The 21,607-nt window shown below is 36.1% G+C and overlaps 1 protein-coding gene across 1 annotated transcript; it reads right to left on the bottom strand.

The window, feature by feature from the left end:
• Positions 1 to 2,065: 2,065 nt before the first annotated feature.
• Positions 2,066 to 21,492, bottom strand: LOC114527389 (ribosome biogenesis protein BMS1 homolog). The gene is made up of 25 exons (XM_028549020.1): positions 21,125 to 21,492; positions 19,668 to 19,747; positions 17,454 to 17,642; positions 14,257 to 14,399; positions 13,231 to 13,352; positions 12,786 to 12,931; positions 12,345 to 12,413; positions 11,590 to 11,688; positions 11,477 to 11,511; positions 10,594 to 10,810; positions 10,153 to 10,474; positions 9,567 to 9,668; positions 8,947 to 9,207; positions 8,415 to 8,592; positions 7,965 to 8,031; positions 7,705 to 7,791; positions 7,407 to 7,508; positions 6,980 to 7,160; positions 6,245 to 6,303; positions 5,414 to 5,536; positions 4,717 to 4,812; positions 4,219 to 4,270; positions 3,947 to 4,122; positions 3,652 to 3,810; positions 2,066 to 3,196 (listed from the first exon to the last, which is right to left on the bottom strand). Exons 1-25 carry the CDS (start codon positions 21,489 to 21,491, stop codon positions 2,987 to 2,989), a joined length of 3,642 nt encoding a protein of 1,213 aa, XP_028404821.1. The 5' UTR covers position 21,492; the 3' UTR covers positions 2,066 to 2,986.
• Positions 21,493 to 21,607: the final 115 nt, after the last annotated feature.

The following is a 21,607-nucleotide window of genomic DNA, read 5'->3' as shown; positions in this document are numbered from 1 at the left end:
TATAGTGCTCACAAAATACAAAGGAATTTATTTCCCTAGAATCTTGAAATGACGCTTGATCGCTGGAATTGAAAATTTAATGAAAAAGGCTTATGATTGTTTTCTAGCGGCCAGAGTTGTTTAAATAAATTCGGCGAACAACTTTTAGTCGTGGGCAGTGGTGTGCGGAGCGAGTGAGTCAAGATTGGGTGGGGTGTCATGTAATTTTGAACAAATTTCAACTAGTGTCAACAAATTTTGCGGCCCTCTATAGGGCCTAGCCCCGTTTACACTACACACGATTCATTGGCGCTGCGAAGCCTTAAACACTAATTAAGTAGCCTGTATGCGCACGAATAAACCAATTTTAGCCGTGCCGTGTCAATAAATTGACTGTTGTCTGTTAAGCCGGTTTTCCACTAGCGATATTTTTCGCGCGAAGCGACTTTATTCCTTTGTATTTGAGCAATTTGTTCCAGATGGTTGCAGTTGATAGTCTGAAACAAAGTAAAACGTCGCTTCGCGCGAAAAATATCGCTAGTGGAAAACCGGCTTAACGGGGCTCCTGTATATGCATCACATCTCATCATTAATTTCCCATTTCAGGTGAAAAGCCGTTCAAATGCGACAAATGCACGGCATCGTTCGTTCGTTTTGGCCATCTTCAACGTCACAAATTCGTTCATTATGACGTCAAGCCATACCAGTGCAAGTTGTGCCCCAAGTCCTTCACGCAATATCGCAACCTTCAGACTCACATGTACAAGCACAGCGGCGAGCGTCCTTTCAGATGCAAGTTTTGTCCGAAGGGTTTCACACAGTACGGCACGCTTCAGGCTCACGAGCGCACGCACACTGGCGAACGACCTTATTCGTGCAACACGTGTGGGAAACGTTTTATCACGTCGTCGCATTTACGATGGCATTGTAGGACGCAACATTAGCTACCCAAGAGTAACATTTTGAGAACGTGCATGGCGGTTACCATCAATTGTAGAACAGTTCCGTTGTTCCAAGTAGGAGCATGCAATAGTCCTGCAACAATCATCGAAGTTTCTATATATATACCTTTTTGGTTTGGCGTTCACGCAAGGGAACCTTTAACTTAAAATTTGCTTGTTGTTGATTGTGGAACAAGACGGAAATAAATTTAATTAATTAGAATATATAAGATCGATGCGATTTAAACAATGTAGCGAAAAAAACTTGATGGTGTAGACGGGCGTGATATAATGAAATATATGCGGTCAATTTTGGTGTTAAAAGTGTAGTTTGGGCCTCCAAAATGGATTAGAATAATGGACTATCTTACTAATTAATGACGTCTGTCCATGACTCCAGTTTTAAGAAATATCAGGTATATTACAGGCTGTAGCCAAGGGGTTGTTATAATGAGCCGGGCTTACTAACTGAGGCCGGTTTATATAATGAGCTCCAGCTCATTTGAGCAAATCATGTAGAATCGACTTGTAGATACGCGTGTACTGGATTTTTAGACTTCGAACTGCAAAGCTTAGAAGTGTGCGGTTGTCGTTGAGTTTCATGCGTGTTAACAAATGCCAGTGTCAACGCATATGCGTTTAATTTTTAACATTTTCATTTTTGATGCTTAAGATAAACAGCATTTCAATATTAAATCAACAATGTACTAAATTATTGATTATATACAATTACATTGCTACTAGGGTAGAACTGCATCTATCGTGGTATATTATATAAACAATTTAAACAATAAAAACATCATATTATATACTGTTTAAATTGTTTTCATATAGATTATTTATCATACATTTATGATAGTTGGCGAAGCAAAAGTAGAAAAGCAATGTAACCACCCCACTCCCCAGGGGTCATTGTATACTAGTTTTATTTTCACCTTAAATTAACATCAAACAAAAACTATTGTATCTTCTATGAAATTTATTGTGTGAGATCATGGGAACTTCGAGTGTGCAACAACATACACGCATAGTGCACCAACAAACAACACTTTGTGAAAAGTATGACAAATGGAACAGCGGCAAAATAAAGCACCAAAAAAGGTCTCGGTTAAAGGAAGCGATGCAGAGGAAATCAAATTCAATAAAGCTTCTCCTCAAAAGAACCCAAGGAAAGCCCCTTTTGATACTATCTATTGAAGTTTTTGCGCGAAATTGCTCGAAACAGCTGTTCGATAATACCTAACTATAATTAAAGTAACAGAAAAAAAAATTATGTAAGCGAAATCATGCACTCTCGATATCAGCGTTTGTTACTTTGTTTCAGATTTTACATGTTACGCTATGTTACAAAATGACAGAAAATATAATTTAAAAGAGCGAACTGAATAGGCGATTTCCGGAATTCGTATGATTATAGGAATTAGATTTTTCAAGATTGAAAGCTGTATAATATGTTCGTTAGTTGCACCCTGTAGTTCAAGTGTATGGCAAGTCGCTATATATGGCATAGAGATGATGCGATATAGTCCCTGGTCATATTATGGTATATGACTTGTCTTTGTATGTGCCTAAAAGTTAAAAAAATATCGCCAGTGAACTATACTCGTGAAAATCAACTCCCAATTTTAATCATACTATATTTAAAATTTTATCTTGCATGTATTTAACGACTCGTACAATCGTGTCTGCATGCGAATAAAGTGTGTCCAATCTCCAGCAGCTAAAATAAGTGACGAGACGAATCGATGGCACCTTTGACGACTTACGCACGACCGATATGCAAATATAATACGAGTTATCGGAAAGTTTTCCGCATCGTTCACAGACCATTTCACCAGCAATGGCGGTTAAGCGAAAGGATAACCAATGACATTTGCAAAATATTCGCCTCGGGAAACATGCAATGCATACGCAGGTTCTAAGGTTATTCCATCTCAACGGTTTGCTCGCTTAGAACTCCACTTAAAGGAGGTTTTTGACGCTGCAATGCATCTGTATACACCCTGCTATACTGTATGTACCCTGCCTTACTGTACATTATTACAGTATGCTGGTACACCATGCAGCTAGTCCCTAACATGGCGTTGTTTTCGTTTCTCAGCCTGACCCAACATGCGGAATATCTTTTTTCTGTTTTCTTTCTGTCTCGCGTTTCTCTTCGCTTCATCCTTCGTTTTCTGTTTCAAATATGCGGTTCGCTTTTCCACCATTTTCTCCCTGCGCTTTCGAAGTTTTTCCTTGTTTGCCGTGTACAGTTGCTGCATCAGTGTGTACGCCTTTGAATAAACGAAAATCATTACGATAAAAATAATCTTTCTTTTTTACATAACCGTTTACACTACTCGAAATCGCTGAAAAACTGAAGCTCAGCTCGAAAATATCACATCGCTAGTTGTCACGACTGGTCAGTTCCCCCATTTAAAAGGTTCATTATTTGTACTTTACACACGATTGTTCCAAATTCAGCACAGTAAAGTGATAAACACTGTAGTTTACTTTTCTCTTACTCATGTAAAGTTTCAGACAATACTTTTACCTACTTTCACTTCTACTTCTTCCTGTACTTCGATTTTTTCTACTTCTACTTCTACCTATACCTCTTCTGACCATTATACCTTTTCTATACCATTTTCTGACCTGGTTTACACTTTCGGAAAGACAACCCGTATTACAACATTTCGTTTTTTCAGTATTTTCTTACGTTACCAGCACTACATTTATATATACTTACGCGTTTTTCGTCCGGTTCCATGACAACGGCTCTTCTTGTCTCCAAAGATGGCTTCGTCTGTTTCACCTGCAGCTTAGGTTTTGATTTGAATGGAAGGTTTTTCTGAAGATGTTTGGGTATGACCAACGGGTTGAATCGTCTCGGCGTCCTCTCGATAGGCTGATGAAAAAAAAATGTATTTCATTGTTTTGTCGAGATTTAATACAACAAAAAAAAATAGTAGAGAAAATTCTAGGAGTTAGGATCCTTGCTGCTTCAAAAGAGCTCACATTTTATGCAGTCTTATCGTTCTTACCTTGTATAAAGAGTCTTTGTTCAAAGGAATTTCCAGGCCACGATCTTTGCGTATCTGAGCAACGGTCCTCATGCCTTGCCAACCAAATTTGTCGTCGGAAGACACCAGTAGTGAGGTCACAGGGTTGTAATATTTGGGCACAGTCACCGGATACCAACAGCGAATGAATACGATATCTTTGAGGGAAAAAATGAATCCGATTGGCTTGGTTTTTTTAACTGAGGTGTAGTAATAATATGTTTAACGTTATTTCGATTATAACAAACGCCTACCGCTCATCAAGATCTTGTCTTCAAATGCCGCTCGAAATGCCCCATCAGGTGCCTAAAAAGTTCAAGCAAACGTTAGAACTTGTTTACGGCAGGAAAAAATCGTTAAAAAGATAATAGAAAAAAGAGAAAAATGGACAGTATATGAAGCTATATCAAAGCTAATCTATTTGCAATTGAATAGTTTAAGGCTAGTTTTCCAAGCTCCTTTGGGTGCATAAATTATACGTACCGTTTCTTCGAAAAGCGTTTAGCTTAAAACAGCGGATAAAATCAAAATAGAGAAAAATATCTATTTATTAAACAACTGAGCTAAAATACTTCGATGTGAATAGTTAATTTTCAACGCAAGAAGCATATAATTAATAAGATGCAGGTTTATACAATTACTTAATGGTTTCCGTGTTTGGATGGCTTAATTTTAACCTTGGCCTAAATCCAGCGTTGAGCAAAAACAATCGGTTTCGAACAACCAGCCCAATGTACACCTTTTTTACTTACCTTAATAGCCTTTTTAACTTGACCTCTAATTCCGCTGACTGTTCGGATATTAGCACCCTCAAACTTGGCCACCTCCAATGATGAATTGAACATACCCTAAAAATGCGTTACAAGAATTCATCAAATCTTTAGTTTTTAGTTAAGAGAATAAAAAAGTTATTGTATAGAAAATACCATGCAATTATCTGTTCATTTATATATCTTCTTTAATCATTAATCAATGGCAAATACTGCAATTTCATTGGCTAAGAGGAGTTCGATTTGAGCATTAATTATATACTTTGTAATTGCACTGTTGCCCATAGCCAACACAAATCACTTTAGTATTTACAACTAACCAATCACCATTCAGGATACAAAATATGAATTGCGGAAGTTAAATTATGATAAATTTCAAGAATCCAAATTTTACTATTGATACCAAGTAATATTGTCGTGACAAAAATTTAATAATTATATTGAAGTTCAATAAATTGTACTTTGGTCTTTTGTTGACAACAGAAGACATAATTATTAAGCGGGAGGTTGATTTGTGAACGAGAAGTATGAGATTTGGGATTAAATCCACGGCTAAATTAATTCTAATACAATGGAATTGATAGACCAAAGTAACATCTCGATATATTGACAGAATATTGTATTACGAATTTTGAAGAAGAAACAAAGCACGCGCACGAATGCCAGTGCATACCAATACCTTAATAAACGCGGTGTTCTTGTATACTTTCAATGGTGTTCCAGTCAGTTTTAGCTTCTTTACTATATCCGAAGATTTATCCAGATCAAGAATCACTCCTGTTGCGGCGATTCGAAAATGAGCCTGAAATAATAGTAAATATGATTTAATATTTTGGGCGAGGAATTAAAAACGAGATCTTAGTCCCATGGAGGGTATCATTATATTTGAAAGCCCCGAATATTTTAGAGCATGAAAAAAAGGGTGGAGGACGATTCGAAAAACGAATACAAGATGCAAAATGGAGAAAAGGACGAGTTATGGCCATGGCTTGTCTTCTGAAATAACAGACCATTTCCCTATGAAACTAAATTTAAAACTAGGAATATTAATCAGTGCAGCTGGAGAGAGCATTTCAAACTTAGTAAAAGTGGAAAGTTTGGTCGCGAAATATTGCAAAGTGTGAAAAATATGGCCGTGGAACGGATAGGCAAAAGAGCCACTTTTCGGAAAGGTTTTCATTCGGCGATATTTCTCGTAATTTTTCAACATTTTCCAACCAACTTTCAGGATTTTTGGATTCTCTCTCTCTAGCTGTACACCTTAGAACAGACGAATTTTCCCAGTTTAGGGTTTAGTTTCATAGGGAAATAGTGACAAAGTATTTATTAACAATTTAATACATATTTACATTAAGATTTATTAATAATTTTTTATTATAAAAGAAATTTCGTCTGAATATAATCATACAATCTATACAAGGTTTAAAGAAACCATATGTTAAAAAAAACATAACGTCATGTTCTTGAATAAATAGTCTATTCGCAAAAAGTATAATTATAATCAACTTACGACAACATCTGAAACTGACTGGACAGCCAAAACACCTGTACCTGGAGGCACAATTGGTCCTTGAAAAAGAAAATGTCTTAATTTATTGATTAAAAAATAGAATTAAGAAGTCCATGATATCAAGATTAACATGATTACTGATATGGAAAGTCTTGAATTGCTATTCCTCACGTAAATCATGGATGTTAGGCATGGAGAACAAATTATCTAATGCTATACAAGTCCCTGCAAGGTGCATGCTGCACCATCAAACACCTGCCCACAAATTTTCGACCACGTTTTGGGCAAAAAAGTTCAAAACAGGTAATTGGTTTTCAAATATACGCAACAATGCCAGCTTAGATTCAAATTGCATATAAGAGTTGGGCAGGGCGTTACACCACCATCTTTTTATTACGATAATTAGCACCCCGCGAACTACTAACTACTAACTTAACTGCTACATGACAAGCTTGTCTCTTACATGAGCCATGATTTTTTTTCGTATAAATGCGTGGCCCTGAAAGGTCGGTTTAGATTAAATGGTAGAAGGGCCAAAGTCTTGGCTTTCTTGGAGCCCTGAATAACTGAACCTACACCTTATGCATTTAATATTACGTATTTCCATCGAAAATTAAAATATTTACATCGAAATATTTTAGCTCAGTTGTTCGATAAATATATACTTTCGTTTTCCATTTTGAACTTATCCGCCGTTTAAGCTAAACACGATCAATGACCTCGATGATAACTTACCGTAGGCAGAGGCAACGCAATGCAAATGTTCTGGCGTATACTTGAGTAACCGAAAGCGGCCATTGTGATCTTGAGTGGAATACATCGTGACCGACTGAAACCTTCGCCAACCAATTGACATGATGAGTGGATCTCGCGTTTTTAGGATACGTTTATACCAACGATGCTTTTTTAAACGAACCTAAAATATTTGCAACAGTTTTTTACCATCATTTTTTACCCTTTATTATTGAACTTTCATTTAAAATTTTTTGAAACTTGCGCTTAATGCACTATAATTGTTAAAGTGTTTTAAAATGGGGAGTGGCGTCTAATTTTTTAAATCTATTTGGCGCTAGAGGCCTTAATGTATGAACTGGCTTATGGATGTTTAAGGACACCGCCCCTTTAATATACATCTTGTAGATATTTCGCCTCATTAACTTACTCTTATATACCCAATGTTATCTTCATTTGAGAGAAGTCCACCAAGAATGATAGGATACATTGGATTAAAATTGCTTATAAATTCACATGGAATCTTGTCAATCTGCATGTGGAAAGTAATATCGTATTGAAAAAGCCAATTTAAAGTCGAGGGAAATACAACATAGTTACGATAATAATTATTGAATGAAGTCGAGCATGAAAGAATTTTCGACGATACGAAGTTTGTCGTTTGCAATTCAAATTTTCAGTCCATAATAGTGAATTCCAAGACTATAGTTTATATTGATGTATCTCACCTCGAGCCTAATATACATTCCAGCACGGTATCCCTCGTATTGAATTCTGGTCTCATCATCCATTCCTTCAAATTCCTCTTGGTTTAACTAAAAAACATTATATCCTTTCACTTTTGAATACGTTTGTATGTTGACATTATTCTACATCACTTTCACAACAAAATAAGCAACGTTGTCATATTAGCAATAAATACATCACGGTGAATACATCTACGTTAAATTGACGTGTAACAGAGCATGCTGCATGCATGTCTACTTACACGAGCTTGCTGTGTCATTTGGGCTTTCAGATCATCGTAGTATGTGCTTTCCTCTCCATCATCATATCTCGATAGCGTTTAAGGCTTAAAAACTACATAATTTTACACGTGCACGTGTGTCGATAATACAGAGTATGAGCAAATTTAAAATTGCAAAGTCACTCGAGATATACGAAGTTTTTAATTAATATAGACAGTTAAAACATATATTTTTTGGAACCTATCAAAAATTTTAAATAGTTTTCTCAAGTTAGTTAGTGAAAAATTGTTAGGTGTAGCTACAACATTCTATGAATCGACATTGTTGGAAATGTCCGAAATAAATCGTGAAGTTTCGGAAATATTGTATTATTCTGTGTTGTGAAGCTTCTTTGAAATTGCGGATATCGCAACGTCTAAAAGTGCTTAACCTTCTTCCATACGCTTTTTTTTTCATTAATGAAAGGATACTGGACGTCAAAAGCGGCCTTTAACTTTTTCTTCTTTTCAATCCTTTCTTCCATCGCTTCTTTTTCTTTTTCTTCATCATCACCATCAGTTTCATCCCCAGTTTCATCACCTTCCTCTGCATTCTTGGCATGATGTACTTCTCCAGTCTCAAGATCTTCGAAGTCACCGAATATTTCTTCTACAATTTTCAATAATATGTATAACGTTCTATTCCTGGCATACACCCATCGCTAAATAATAAACCGGAATATCTAAATTTCTGACTTCGCACACTGTAGTTATATATGTAATTAGGCTAAGTAGATGCGACAGGTAGTATTTCCTAAGGGAGGGCAGGTTCTTCTTATAGGATTGTGTGATTGTGAGCATGCGTATCTAAATGGTTCTTCAGAAAGACATACACATTTTTTTAGCAAAACGAAACTGAATATTTCGTACGTGCATACGTATACATGGATACTATACTATTAACCAAAAAGATTTCCACATCAAAATATCATTAAATATGTCACTCCAAATAAAATGAACATACCATCGTCTTGGTCATCCATTTCAAGCAAGGTTTCCGCATCTTCAGTTTCTGTCCATTTGCCGGTGACAAAACAATCCTTGATATCTGCCAGTATGTCCTGCCACTCTCGTGTGTGTTCCGTCATTACCTTAGAGCAATCACGTTCGTGCATTACCTGATCTTTGCTATCCTTTGATCGATTCTTCATCCTAAAGAGCCCACCAACTGCCTCTTCATCTGAATCTTCAACGGTACTCGTAAACGCAGAGCCATAGGTTGTCCCTAAAAATGTGGGACATACAAACGTGGATAAAAAGTACAAATGTGCTCAAAGACCTCTTAAATTTGTAATGTTGTCAAATTCTAAAACTTACTTGTCTAAAACTCCTATTTTTAAAAATTATTAATGAAACTTGTACTTTGAATGTAAAACCTTTGAGTTAATTAGTATTTACGGTAAGTATGAAAAATGTAGGAGATTTTATTGGTTTGATGGTGGTTTTATTCGACAGCCACCAGAAATAATTGTCTCCCTGATACGTCGTTTGACAAAACAATGGTACATACATTTATTAGTTTTTTCCCTAATTTGAGATCAATTCGATAGCGTAACCGAATGCTTGATGCATAATAATTTTTACCTTGACCATATATCAACTTCTTCAAGTTAGGAGTGTTGCTCTGGTGTCGGAGATAAGCTTCTCGCGCTTTCTCCATCAGATTCTTGCTCCAGAATTTCTTCCCTTAAATGGAAGAATCACATTAAATCATATAATTTCACCAGCCGTTATTCGTGCATGCGCATAACTTACAAAACCACCCAACGTCGACCGTCCATGACATAGAATTTGGACAATTCCGCTATGTTCTCCCGGGTTCCGGGTGTAATTCCTAATCTCCGAGCGAAATTAGTACCATCGCAAGCGCTCCGCGCCCGCTCGGGGACAAAAATTACACAGTGAAACTATGTGGTAACTACGGCCAGAATTCAAGCGCACGCGTGAGTCGTAAAACAAACAAGGTGGAATTTCGTCTCAGACCAATCAGCAAATTTGTTTAAGTTACATTTTCAGTAACCCAATAAATTAGATTACTACCCGTAAAAAGGCACATTATTTACAATTTTACATGAAGTATTTCCAATCAATGCATTTTGATCGGATTAGCCTGTAATAAATCAATTTGCGGATTAGTTTAAAACGAAATTCCTCCTTGTTTTTGACCTACCCCACTCTGAATCTCCCAAAGATTCTTTCTCGCCAGGTTCCGTCATATCTTTTTCCTCGTCACCAATGAGAAGTGCTTTCCTCTTTTTCGTTTCTCTATCCTCATTTTTCAACTCTCCCAAAGAATCTGGACACTTTCTTTTCCCAGATAGGACCTTTTTACGGCTTGGTAGGTCACTCGTAGAAATGTCGCTACCACTACATTCATTATCATCATTCTCAGAAACATCGTCAAGATTTACGCATTCCTCGCCACCTGAATCACTTTCTTCGTCGCTACTACAATCACCATATTCGTCCTCGTAAACGAACGACTCGGTATCCTGCAAATACGAACATCAATATAGGAGAATCTGCATATAATTTAAAATAGCAAATACCAGGACGAATTACATTATTAGTCTAAATTATTTGCTGAGGCTCGTACCAAAAAATAACCCACCTTTTTTCTACTAGGCTTGAGCCGATCACTTTCCTCGCTCTCTCCCATCGCCTTCCAATCGCCTTCACCATCTCCACTGATTTTATCATCATCACTTTCGACATGATCGTCGCTATCATCGCTGTCATCGCTGTCATCTTTACTTTCACTCGTCCACGTTGCCTTTCGACGTATTCGGTCGTTTTCACGAACCACAACTTCACCAGGGAGTTTCCAACTGCAAGTAACAAAATATACTCTATTGCTGCACGTTTACTGGAATGTTTGAATGAAAGTAAAGGGCGTTAGTTGTTAGGTCAATTTCATTGCAACTCACTTTTAGAATTGTTAGAGCGAACTCGCTGTTAACGCTCTTCACCACTCATCGCGAAATCAACTAGCAAGCCGGCTGCGAGTGTTTTGCATGTATGAATTAAAATAAACCATCAAGTATTGTGATTGGACGAAACTACACGCAGCTAGCTTACGAGTTTGTTTTTGCGTTGAGTGCATGAAAGCTTTTAAAAGCATGCAGTAGGCCCTATATGCATTTAGGCACACCATTCTTGGCAATAATTATATATCAACAATGTATTCATAAAGACATGTCCTTTTTAATTAAATACATGCATCCTTTTTTTCTTAAGGTGTGCATTTTCGAACATGCATGTGTAAAAAAAGTCAATCCAAACGTAAATTTTTTTCGTCAATCTCGGTGAAAATCGCATATTTTCACTCAGGCATTTCATTACTCAAAAATTACATTTATTGAACAAGTAATTAATTTACCTACAGCAGCGTTATAAAGTTGAACACTTTTTATCGTTAACCCCCCGGGGCCTTTAAATCAATATTTATTACTACATGAATAAATCCAACAAAAATATCTATACGGAGCACAAACCTGTCGACTTCCTCTTGCCCCAAAGGCAAGGAATCCTTAAAACGAGAGAAATAAGAAGAGTTGAGGCGCTAAAATACGGCTCAGGTAGATGGCTGATGAAAAACACTTTTTACCTTGAATAAGGACAGTTTGCTGGAAGCCATCTTCGCGTCAATTGTTTCTTGCATTCCAGATAGCGACGTCAGCAGCTCGTTTCCAGGGGCTGTATCAGTCTGAAATATGAATTGTTCACATCCCAAATTAATAATTAGAATAGACCTTTCGCATTTTAGCTTTCAAGCGCGCAATGCGTGACGGTTGTTGATTATCAAACAACTTTGAGTTGCGATATCAACTGCTTTGAAGCGATTTTGTTTGTAAGAAAACCTTGCCGATTCTTTTTGTTTCAAATCTTTCCTGAACATCGCGAAATAACAACTCAAATTCACCTTGATAATCAACTACCGTCACGCATTGCGTGCTTGAAAGCTAAAAGGGGAAATGTCTATTAATTATCTCTTATAAAAAAAATGTATATAGTGATTAAGACGTACGAAATTGGGCAAAACACTTAAAATCAAGCTCAAACAAGCACTTTTGCATTATAGAAAAAGCTATTATACAACAAAATATTTTCTGGAACGCGCGAAAATTGTATTTGAAACCGTATAAAACAATTTGGTATAATTAGCTATACACCTAGTTTGCAAAAAAGGGAATATTCATAATGTCTTTCCAAAATATTAAAAAAATTGTACTTTATTTGCAAATTTTCGTAAACATTGAACGTCCCGTTTTTGAAATTTGAGCTGGCCTTGTATTTGAGTACTCGAACTCTTGGTGTTCGCCAAACAAGTCGACTATTTAGAAGTATAATCGAATAAATTACCAGTTTTTCAGTATCATCGTCCACTTTCTTATTATGATGACTTCCTCCAAGGTCGATGTACACAGCATCCTGGAAAGAAAATAAGTTGTGATATAGAAAAATTGTTGATTTATATCGACTTTTTGCCTTTAAATGGATAAAAACGAAAAGCAAATGCTGTCATATTCGCAGATTTTTGTGCTGTGAAAAATGTACGGAAGCAACAAGGAGGCTTTTTCAGGCTAAGCCATGCAATCAGGATGCCTAAATTTTTAATACTTCATGTAAAATGGTAAATAATGTACCTTTTTACAAGAAATAGTCAATATTTAGGCATTTTGATTAGATCACTTATAAAATGCAAACAAATTTGCTGATTCGTCTATAAATAGAAATCCTCATTGTTTACAGGAGATAAACATGATGGATTTTTCCCAACGTGAAATATAACCAGGTACATACTTTGTCATACATGACGCCTCCAACCCCACACATTGGCGCGTACAACAACTTTTCTTTTTCATTCAAAGATCTCTTTTTTTCTTTCTCCGGTAAAGGACAGGGGTCCGGCAATTTGCTAATCTCCTTCACTTGAAAATCACCAACCCCTGTTAATAAACACATAAAAGTTATATACTTTTAACTGTTACAAAAGGTACACATTCAGTTGTACTTAATTTTGTTTTCGACCTTTAAATCAGACTTATATCGACCGAAGCCATACAGTAATCATTGCATATAATACTTAAGATACTTTTCGTCTTAAGAGAAGACAACGCCCGTAATGCATTTTTGTACTTTATATATACACCGACTTTCCAATCTTTCTACAAGCATGCATGAGATGATGATAAGGTTTTCAATGTCTAATGTTTTCCAAATAAAATGAAAAGATATTTCATCATACCTAACAGATGAATCTTGCTGCTCGGTTTAATATTAGCACCACGAACGTAGCCATAAAAGGATACCTTACGGTCACATTTAGGATTTTGACGTAGTTCTTCGGGATCTGTAAGATCTTCAATCCTAAAAAAGTTTTAAATTGGTACCATGCACTCATACTCAAAATAATTTTGAAAGAACATGTGATGGTGTCATATATATTATTCTTTGCTACCTCGAATTTTTTTTGGGCATATATTGTGATGAACGTACATTGCGGTAAAACTATATTGGTAATAGAAAGAATTAGCCTAGTCGAGAAAAGCGTTGACACAAATGATAGCGATATTATCTTTATTGAACGACGTTTCGATGCTAAAACGTGCATCATTTTCAAGTTATGATAATTACATTTAAATTGCGTTGATTTTAAACGGTTCATATCACGTTAGTATATATTGTAACAAAATGTATACATTCAGTTGTTATACCTAATTTTTTTTTTCGACCTTTAAATCAGACGTAAATCGACCGAAGCCATACAGTAATCATTGCATATAAAGCTTAAAATGCTTTTCGTCTTAAGAGAAGACAACGCCCGTATTGCATTTTTGTACTTCATATATACACCGACTTTCCAATCTCTGTCTGTGAAATGATGTCTGTGAAATCTCTGTCTGTGAAATGATGATGAAATCTGTGAAAATGATGCACGTTTTAGCATCGAAACGTCGTTCAATAAAGATAATATCGCTATCATTTGTGTCAAAATTGTATTCAAAGAGATTTTTGATAAAGAGAATAAATTTTGTCCGATAAAATATAATAAAAAAAAATTCTGCATGGTTTTAACGGCATTGTTTTTCAGACCGACGTTTTCATGCAGACCGCGAGCTTTTTCAAAATGAACGATATAATACATACAATCGGGTTGGTAAGTTTTTGATTATGATAATCTTTATACGGTAATTCCGTGTACAGAAATACTTAGAGTTAGCATAATTTCAAAATGTTAAAAAACTTGATAATATATTCTTAATATTAATACCTGTCCGCCAGAACATAGGGATGAGACGACCTCCAAGCGAGTGGCCTAAATTTCGCGACTGATATAAACCTGCCAAGGTTATGTATTTCTGTTTTCGGATAATGACCATGTGAAATTCCTGATATGTAGAATAATTTTGCTCCCTACAAATAAAACAAACGTGGGTATATACGACTGACCCGCGAAGAAAAATAAACCCAGACCAAAGAGATAAACACAAATTAAAACGAAGCTTTAGGCGGCGAGTGCATGATGTCTCAGCCTCGTCCCCAGGCGCTTTTTTGGAAAACAAAGGTTATACCCAAACACCCCCGCACGCTTTCCATCGCCACCGATCTCTCTATATTAGCTGAATGAAACCTTTATAACCTTTGTTTTTTAAAAAAGCATCTGGGTACGAGGCTGACGATATATATATATATATATATATATATATATATATATATATATATATATATATATATATATATATATATATATACTATAAATTCTAAATGGTTTTGAAAAACATGAAGATTTCTAATAAATCGATATAATATATATATATATATATATATATATATATATATATATATATATATATATATATATATATATATATAAAGCGAAAAACCGTGCGTGGGTATAATTACTAAATTTATTATGCGAAAGTGATTTGTATAATTATACAGACATATAGTGTTACACTGCAAGTTAAAAAGACCCCAGAAGAGTATAGCTCGATGTGGGTTAAAGCAGATCTTTACATTAATATTTTTAATCGCTGGTTTATACAAAGTTGAATATCTTTTTTCATAAATATTTTCGGGACCGATGGAAGTAATATTTTCTAAGGTTTTAAAACGAACAGTGGTTCAGAAGCACATAAACTAAAGTACTGGATAAAAATTTAACCCAGGGTTAGCGTTAACCTAGCCTTGAACAACTGGTCCCAAAACTACTCTTTTAGGGGAAGTTTTGACCTTTTTAAATTTGCAGTGTATACTTCCTTCGAACGCCCATGCACGGGCAGCGTGGAGGTGATTGGTTCAACACATTAGCACAAAATTAATGAAGTAATTGTGAAAGTTGTTGTCAAATGAAGTCATTATTATCCCATACCCAGTGTAAAGACCGTGTTCCTATTGGCTAAAAGCAGGTGCGTTCAAACTTGAACCCACCTGCCGAACCCCATGCATGCGTAGCTTTCTGAACACTTTTTTCGGAAAAGGCGTGAGATAAAAACTAAACATACTCGCAGGTTCGGCGAGTCCGTGATTCACGAGGCTGAAAGTTTCCCGACGCGTTAATCATGGACCCATCTCCCTTTCAAGTATGTTTATTATATATAAAGTCTACAGTCTGTACATTATAATGTAATACTTTAAATCATAAAATATACAATTAACATAAAAATTTTAAATGACATTGACCTGCCCATATTTCTGTACAATAAAACTAATGAGAAGACGCGGTCATTGTAAAGAGCCGCCAGTCGAAAAATCCTCGCGCTGACGACTTATCAAAATGAACATGGAAAACACGACGACGAGTAATGAAATCGTTAAAACATGTTTCGTTCTCGACGATCAGGCAAAAGTCATTGCGAAATTCCCCACCGACGAAAGCATCTACTCTCATGTCCTCGCTATGATATACTTAGCACTGCTAACTTGCGCGACAATTTTTCTAAACGGCATCACCGTCGTCACAATATGGCAATCGGATGCACTACGGGAAAAAACCTCCAATTTCGCCATACTACTCTTGTCACTCGTCGACTTAGCGCTTGGAGTTTTCGTGATGCCTTTAACAGGGTTTCGTCTGATCCAAGAGGTCACAAGGAAAATCAACTGCACCGTCGCCTACATTCACAAGAAAACCGGGCTCCTCTTTTTTTTCTACACGCAGGTGACATTGTCTGCAATGAACTTTGAGAGATTCCTTGGTATCGTGTACCCATTTGCTCACCGGCGTCTGGTTACAAACAGGAAGATGCTGGTGTATGTGTTATCTGCGAACGGTTTTCAAACAGCTCTTGTGGGGAGTAGCCTGGTGCACAACGCAGTAATGCGGCCGATCATGATAATTGTAACAAGCACCTTTACATTGTCGACCGTTTTCGTGTACCTTAAGATCTACCTGAAAATGCGCAAGACAAAGTCGATTCAAGCCGGACGTTCTGCAATGGCACGCACGAAACTCGCCTTGCTTTTAAAAGAAGTTAAAGTGGCTAAAACATGCTTTCTCATCGTGATGTGTTGCCTCGTTTGTTCCTGTCCAGGTACACTCTCGTTTGGACCGCTGAACCTACACTCGAGCGCCGACGAAATTAGGATGAAAATTTGGTTTGGCCTTCTCGCCATGACCAACTCGTCACTAAACTCCGTCATATTCTTTTGGATGAACAAAATGCTACGAAAACAGGGCAAGGATCTAATAAATCGAATTGTTAGCTGTTGCAAACAATAGGTATACAGACACAATAATAACGGCACCGCGTTAATTGTAATGTACATTTGCTCATAAACTTTGCTGCAATTCTTATACTGCGTATAGACTTTATAGCTGCTTTAATTCCACTTACGCGTTTTCCATACGCAGGTAAACGCACGTAATCTTTAAAAAAAACTAAGGGAATAAATCAAAAGAACTTAGTTTTCCGCGTAGTTTAGTGTGTGCATTTGTTGACCTAGGTGGCAAAAAAATTAAAAGCATTTGAACTTTTACGCGCATGCATGTGCGCTCTTAAATATGCAAAATAATTTATAAATAACTGAGCGAAATCTCAGTCTCTTGCACTAAAGATTTGAAGACTGCAGGCGGCATGAACTTCGAATTAGGCTTCATATGAAATGGGCATTTCATAGCTGCCATAATGACCATTTCATGAGCTTTCAGAATATACGCATATGCAGAATGCGGATTCAGAAGAATATTTGAGCATGTGTTAACTTATTGGAAATTACTGTCTATGATACAATACAGAAATGCCCATGGAAAGGAAAAAGAGTGATGTGAAAAAATTCCCGTTCACAACTTAATAATAATAATAATTATAATATATACACATGCTGATTGTATACCTATATAATATACAATAATGTAAACTGATCTCATGTATATGAGATATGCGCGGATTTCCTATAAATCTGCAAGCATATCACCATAGACAATCCAGAAAACATGTCTTCTGTATTGTCTATGATATCACGTACCTGGTAGACCTCAGTCCAGAATCTGTGCTTTAATCTTTTCTTAGTTTTCTTTAAAGATTTGTTGTCCTTGAGGAGATCCAGATGTGTAAGAACGCCCATAATCTTAGGAAAACCATGCACTTGACAGATATTGAGGAACTCGAAAATCTCCATCTCAAATCCGAAACTAGCATCGATAAGAAGCAACGCCTGTAATAGAACATGTGATTGTAAGCTATTTCATTAACAAACAGTATAATACAGTAGCTTCGAGTGTAATTACGAGAAAAGTATTTAAAATTTAAACAAACTTTAACAATTTAACATCATTGTTTAATGGCCATTAAAACGTGTCACTTCTTTTATATATTTTTTCTTATTGCATTTTCCTCGGCCCATACAAACTTTCAAATTTACAGGCGTTGGTCCATAGCCAACTATATGTTTCAAAACAATTAAGAAAGTTTAAAGATGAGTTTAAAATGCAAGTGAGTTCCTCCGAAATTTCATAGCTAATATAAGTTCCTACTACTGTACATATATTCATAAATCTTATATCACAAGCAAGTCACATGGAAGTTTTCCTGGCTATATCTGGTCCAACACTTACGAAGTGTCGACTAGGCCATCCTATTTATAATTATATTATACTATTTGTTTTTCGTATACAGCATTTATACATTTATACACGAATACTCTGGCAAGTTATTTGAAATTTTTATATATTGAAATATATCACAAGCACATAATTTATATCATACCAATAAAACATGCATATCTTCTTAGGGCAATGTATGTACAGTAGATATGTCTATAAAAATCATTTTTCTTTAACAGGCTCAGTAAAGCAATTTGTCTTACACAAACCATTGCTCTTTCTCAGTGGGAAACTTTCAGAAAAATTTTTCCGCATGTTTGACATACTTTTGATTGTAGTAATGTTGTGAATGTTTTAGCGTGACAGTCATTGACATTTAAATGTAAATTAAACCTTTTACTTACTACCTTTTACTGGTACAGTCTAATATTCAAAGATAAACAATAAGTATGTGACAAGAGAAGTCAGAAAAATCTCACCATTTTACAGGAAAGTAAAGCATACGCAAAGAAGCAGAAATTGAGTGTTGCTAAGTGTGATTCTTGTTCATCTTATTACAAGCAGAATGTTAATGATAAAGTTCTAAAAATCTGTTGTCAAGGGCGTAGGAAGCATCCAGAGGTTGGGGGGGCACCAGCTTCTAAGGGCACTTTTGGTTAATAAAAATGACGGTTAAAATGGTTAATAAAAAATATATATAGGGACGGCTTGATTCAGGGACCGCTGACCGCAGAACATTTTTCGTATTTCTTGGGCTTTGTACTGCTAGGGGGGTCCGGGGGCATGCTTCCCCGAGAAAATTTTGAGATATAGGCCTCTGAAATGGCCACAAATCCCTCTCAATTTAAGGATTATTGGGAAATAGTAGATACTTTTTTCTTTCTTTTCGTTTCCCAAAAAGGCATTTTTTTCACAAAAAGGGCACTTTTGGTCCCTTGAAAAATCTTGGGGGGGGGGCATGTGCCCCCAGTGCCCCTCCCCCCCTTCCTATGCCACTGTCTGTTGTTGATTTTATCACAAAATATTCAGCTAGATTTTAGTCAATAATGTAATCACCATAAAGTGTATACCAATAGACCTTTGAGGTGCTTACGTCATGTCGGTCTCGAACAATGAATCGCAATGCAATCTGGGAAACAAGTGGGACAAAATTGTATAGATAGAAAACTGTGTGACATAAGCACTTCAGAAGGCTATTAAAATGTATGGTCTTTATCTAATTTACCATTTATTATTTTATTCTATTAATTGTTGGCCTGTAGATTATTTTTTTAGAGGAATCAAAAGTTCAATGAATATACAGTTACTAATTGCTTGATTACAATGTGGAAGTTGAAACCGTAAGTTGAATGGAGCTACAGTATGGGGCCATTGCTAGAAGCTTGGGGTGTATATTCAAATTTTCATGTTCGTACAACCATAAAAACAATAGCTCTGTTAGCTATTGTCAGTCGGGCATAAGATGAATATTATTTGCTTAACTAATAAGCCAAACTTACTTATAAGCCGAACTTATTTGTACATTAAAAATTCACCCAGTTGGTGAAAGTCAAAGTTAATTTTGATTGGGTAATCTAGATTAGTGTTGCTATGAGATAACATAATATTATTACATTAATTATTGTATTGGAACATACCAAGTCTGCAACTTTTGCCATATCAATCATCATATTCATGTCATTTCCACATTCAATTATTGTCAAACGTCTTTTTTTTCCTTAAAAAAATTGTTTAACAAGACAGTTAGAAGTTTTACAAATACAGCCGTATAATATTATGTATTTTTGCATTGTGGGCTAAACTATAGATTGAGGTGAATCTAAATAGAATAATATTATAAATTGGGATTTAATCTAAATATAAGCACAGGACTTTCTGTCTGACCAAAGCTAAATATGTATTGACAAAAATGTGAAATTTGCCTGAGTGACCATAATTTTACATAATTATCAGTTTTTTGCAAGACCACATAATTTATATATATAATGCAATATACAATAAAATTAGCATTATGAGTACTTTGCGTTGATAAATATACTTAGTGTACCTGGATGCTGTAGGTTATCCCTAAGTGCTATTGAAAATTACAGATGCAAGACTATCATTACATGGAAGCCTGTATAGATTTTTAGTCAATATGCTTCTATGGCCATCAATATGCTTCTATGGCCATCACACGTACACATTAGGATTAGGCATAGCTATGGCATAGGCTTTGTGGAATGCATCATTGGTGGTTTAAATAGAAACTTATAATTTTAAGCTAAAGATAATCATGTCAATCGAACACAATTTTCTGGAAAGACAACAACAGCATTTAGCAGTCTATCGAACATACACTGCCTGCTAAATGGGCTATTCCATTTAATATCCGCAACCCTCCTATCGAGGAGCTTGGAATTCGTCAGGGTTTCGTCAGGTTAGGGCCTTGGAATTCCTCAAGGATGGGTCATTATCAGGAATTCTTTAGGGATAGACATATTTAAGTCAGGAATTCTTTAGGGGTGGACATACGAAAGTCGGAAATTCTTTAGGGGTAGACATATTTAAGTCAGGAATTCTTTAGGGGTAGACATATTTAAGTCAGGAATTCTTTAGGGGTAGACATATCTAAGTCAGGAATTCTTTAGGGGTAGACATATTTAAGTCAGGAATTCTTTAGGGGTGGACATATTTAAGTCAGGAATTCTTTAGGGGTAGACATATTTAAGTCAGGAATTCTTTAGGGGTGGACATATTTAAGTCAGGAATTCTTTAGGGGTAGACATATTTAAGTCAGGAATTCTTTAGGGATAGACATATTTAAGTCAGGAATTCCTTAGGGGTAGACATATTTAAGTCAGGAATTCTTCTGGGGTATGAAAAAAATCGTATTTTCCTCAGGGGTAAAGTTGCCAGAAGCAAGCTCCTCGATAGGGGGGAAATGCAAATGGAATAGCCCAATGATAATATTTTGTCTGGTTTTAAGCAATTTTCTTATCAAGGTTAAAAAAAAAACAAAAACGTAGTCTTTACACATTTTTTGCCATTCTCGTCTATCCTTTATAAGAATTTTGTAGATACATTTTATAGATACATAATAACATTTACCCACCTGACACGATCGTCACTGGACCCTTAATGGTTGTGAGATTTTGTCGGGTGAAGTTCTTCAAAAGTGAGCCAATCAATGTACTTTTTCCCACTTTAGGAGGTCCTATAATAGCCACAACAATCGGAGGTGGCTCTAAAGGCGTACGGTCTACTAATGGGACATGATGCTTTTTGGTTTGGACGTCAAGTTTACGTCGTTGCTGACGAGCCGCGCGTACCGTGGAATGAAATGAAAAAGCCTTAAGATTCTTGCGATTGGAATCTTCATTTTGGGCTTGTCTCCGCTTCTTTTTCTTCTCTGCTTTGGGCCCTGATTTTCTTTCACGATGTGCTTTTGCTGCACGTTCTTCTTCACCTTCGGCCGCCATGTTTGTGATGTTGGGAAAACCTCGTTACTTAGGGGGGGGTATAGCAGGGAACGTTGATATATTTTTAGTAGAAAAATAAGTAACGTGTGCAATTTCAAGAAAATTCTTATGAATTT

This window comes from Dendronephthya gigantea, unplaced genomic scaffold, assembly GCF_004324835.1.
Source record: "Dendronephthya gigantea isolate DGI-Jeju-01 unplaced genomic scaffold, DenGig_1.0 000001F, whole genome shotgun sequence".
Taxonomy (NCBI): domain Eukaryota; kingdom Metazoa; phylum Cnidaria; class Anthozoa; order Malacalcyonacea; family Nephtheidae; genus Dendronephthya; species Dendronephthya gigantea.
The sequence above is the reverse complement of the archived record's forward strand: the minus strand, read 5'-3'. Positions and strand labels throughout refer to the sequence as shown.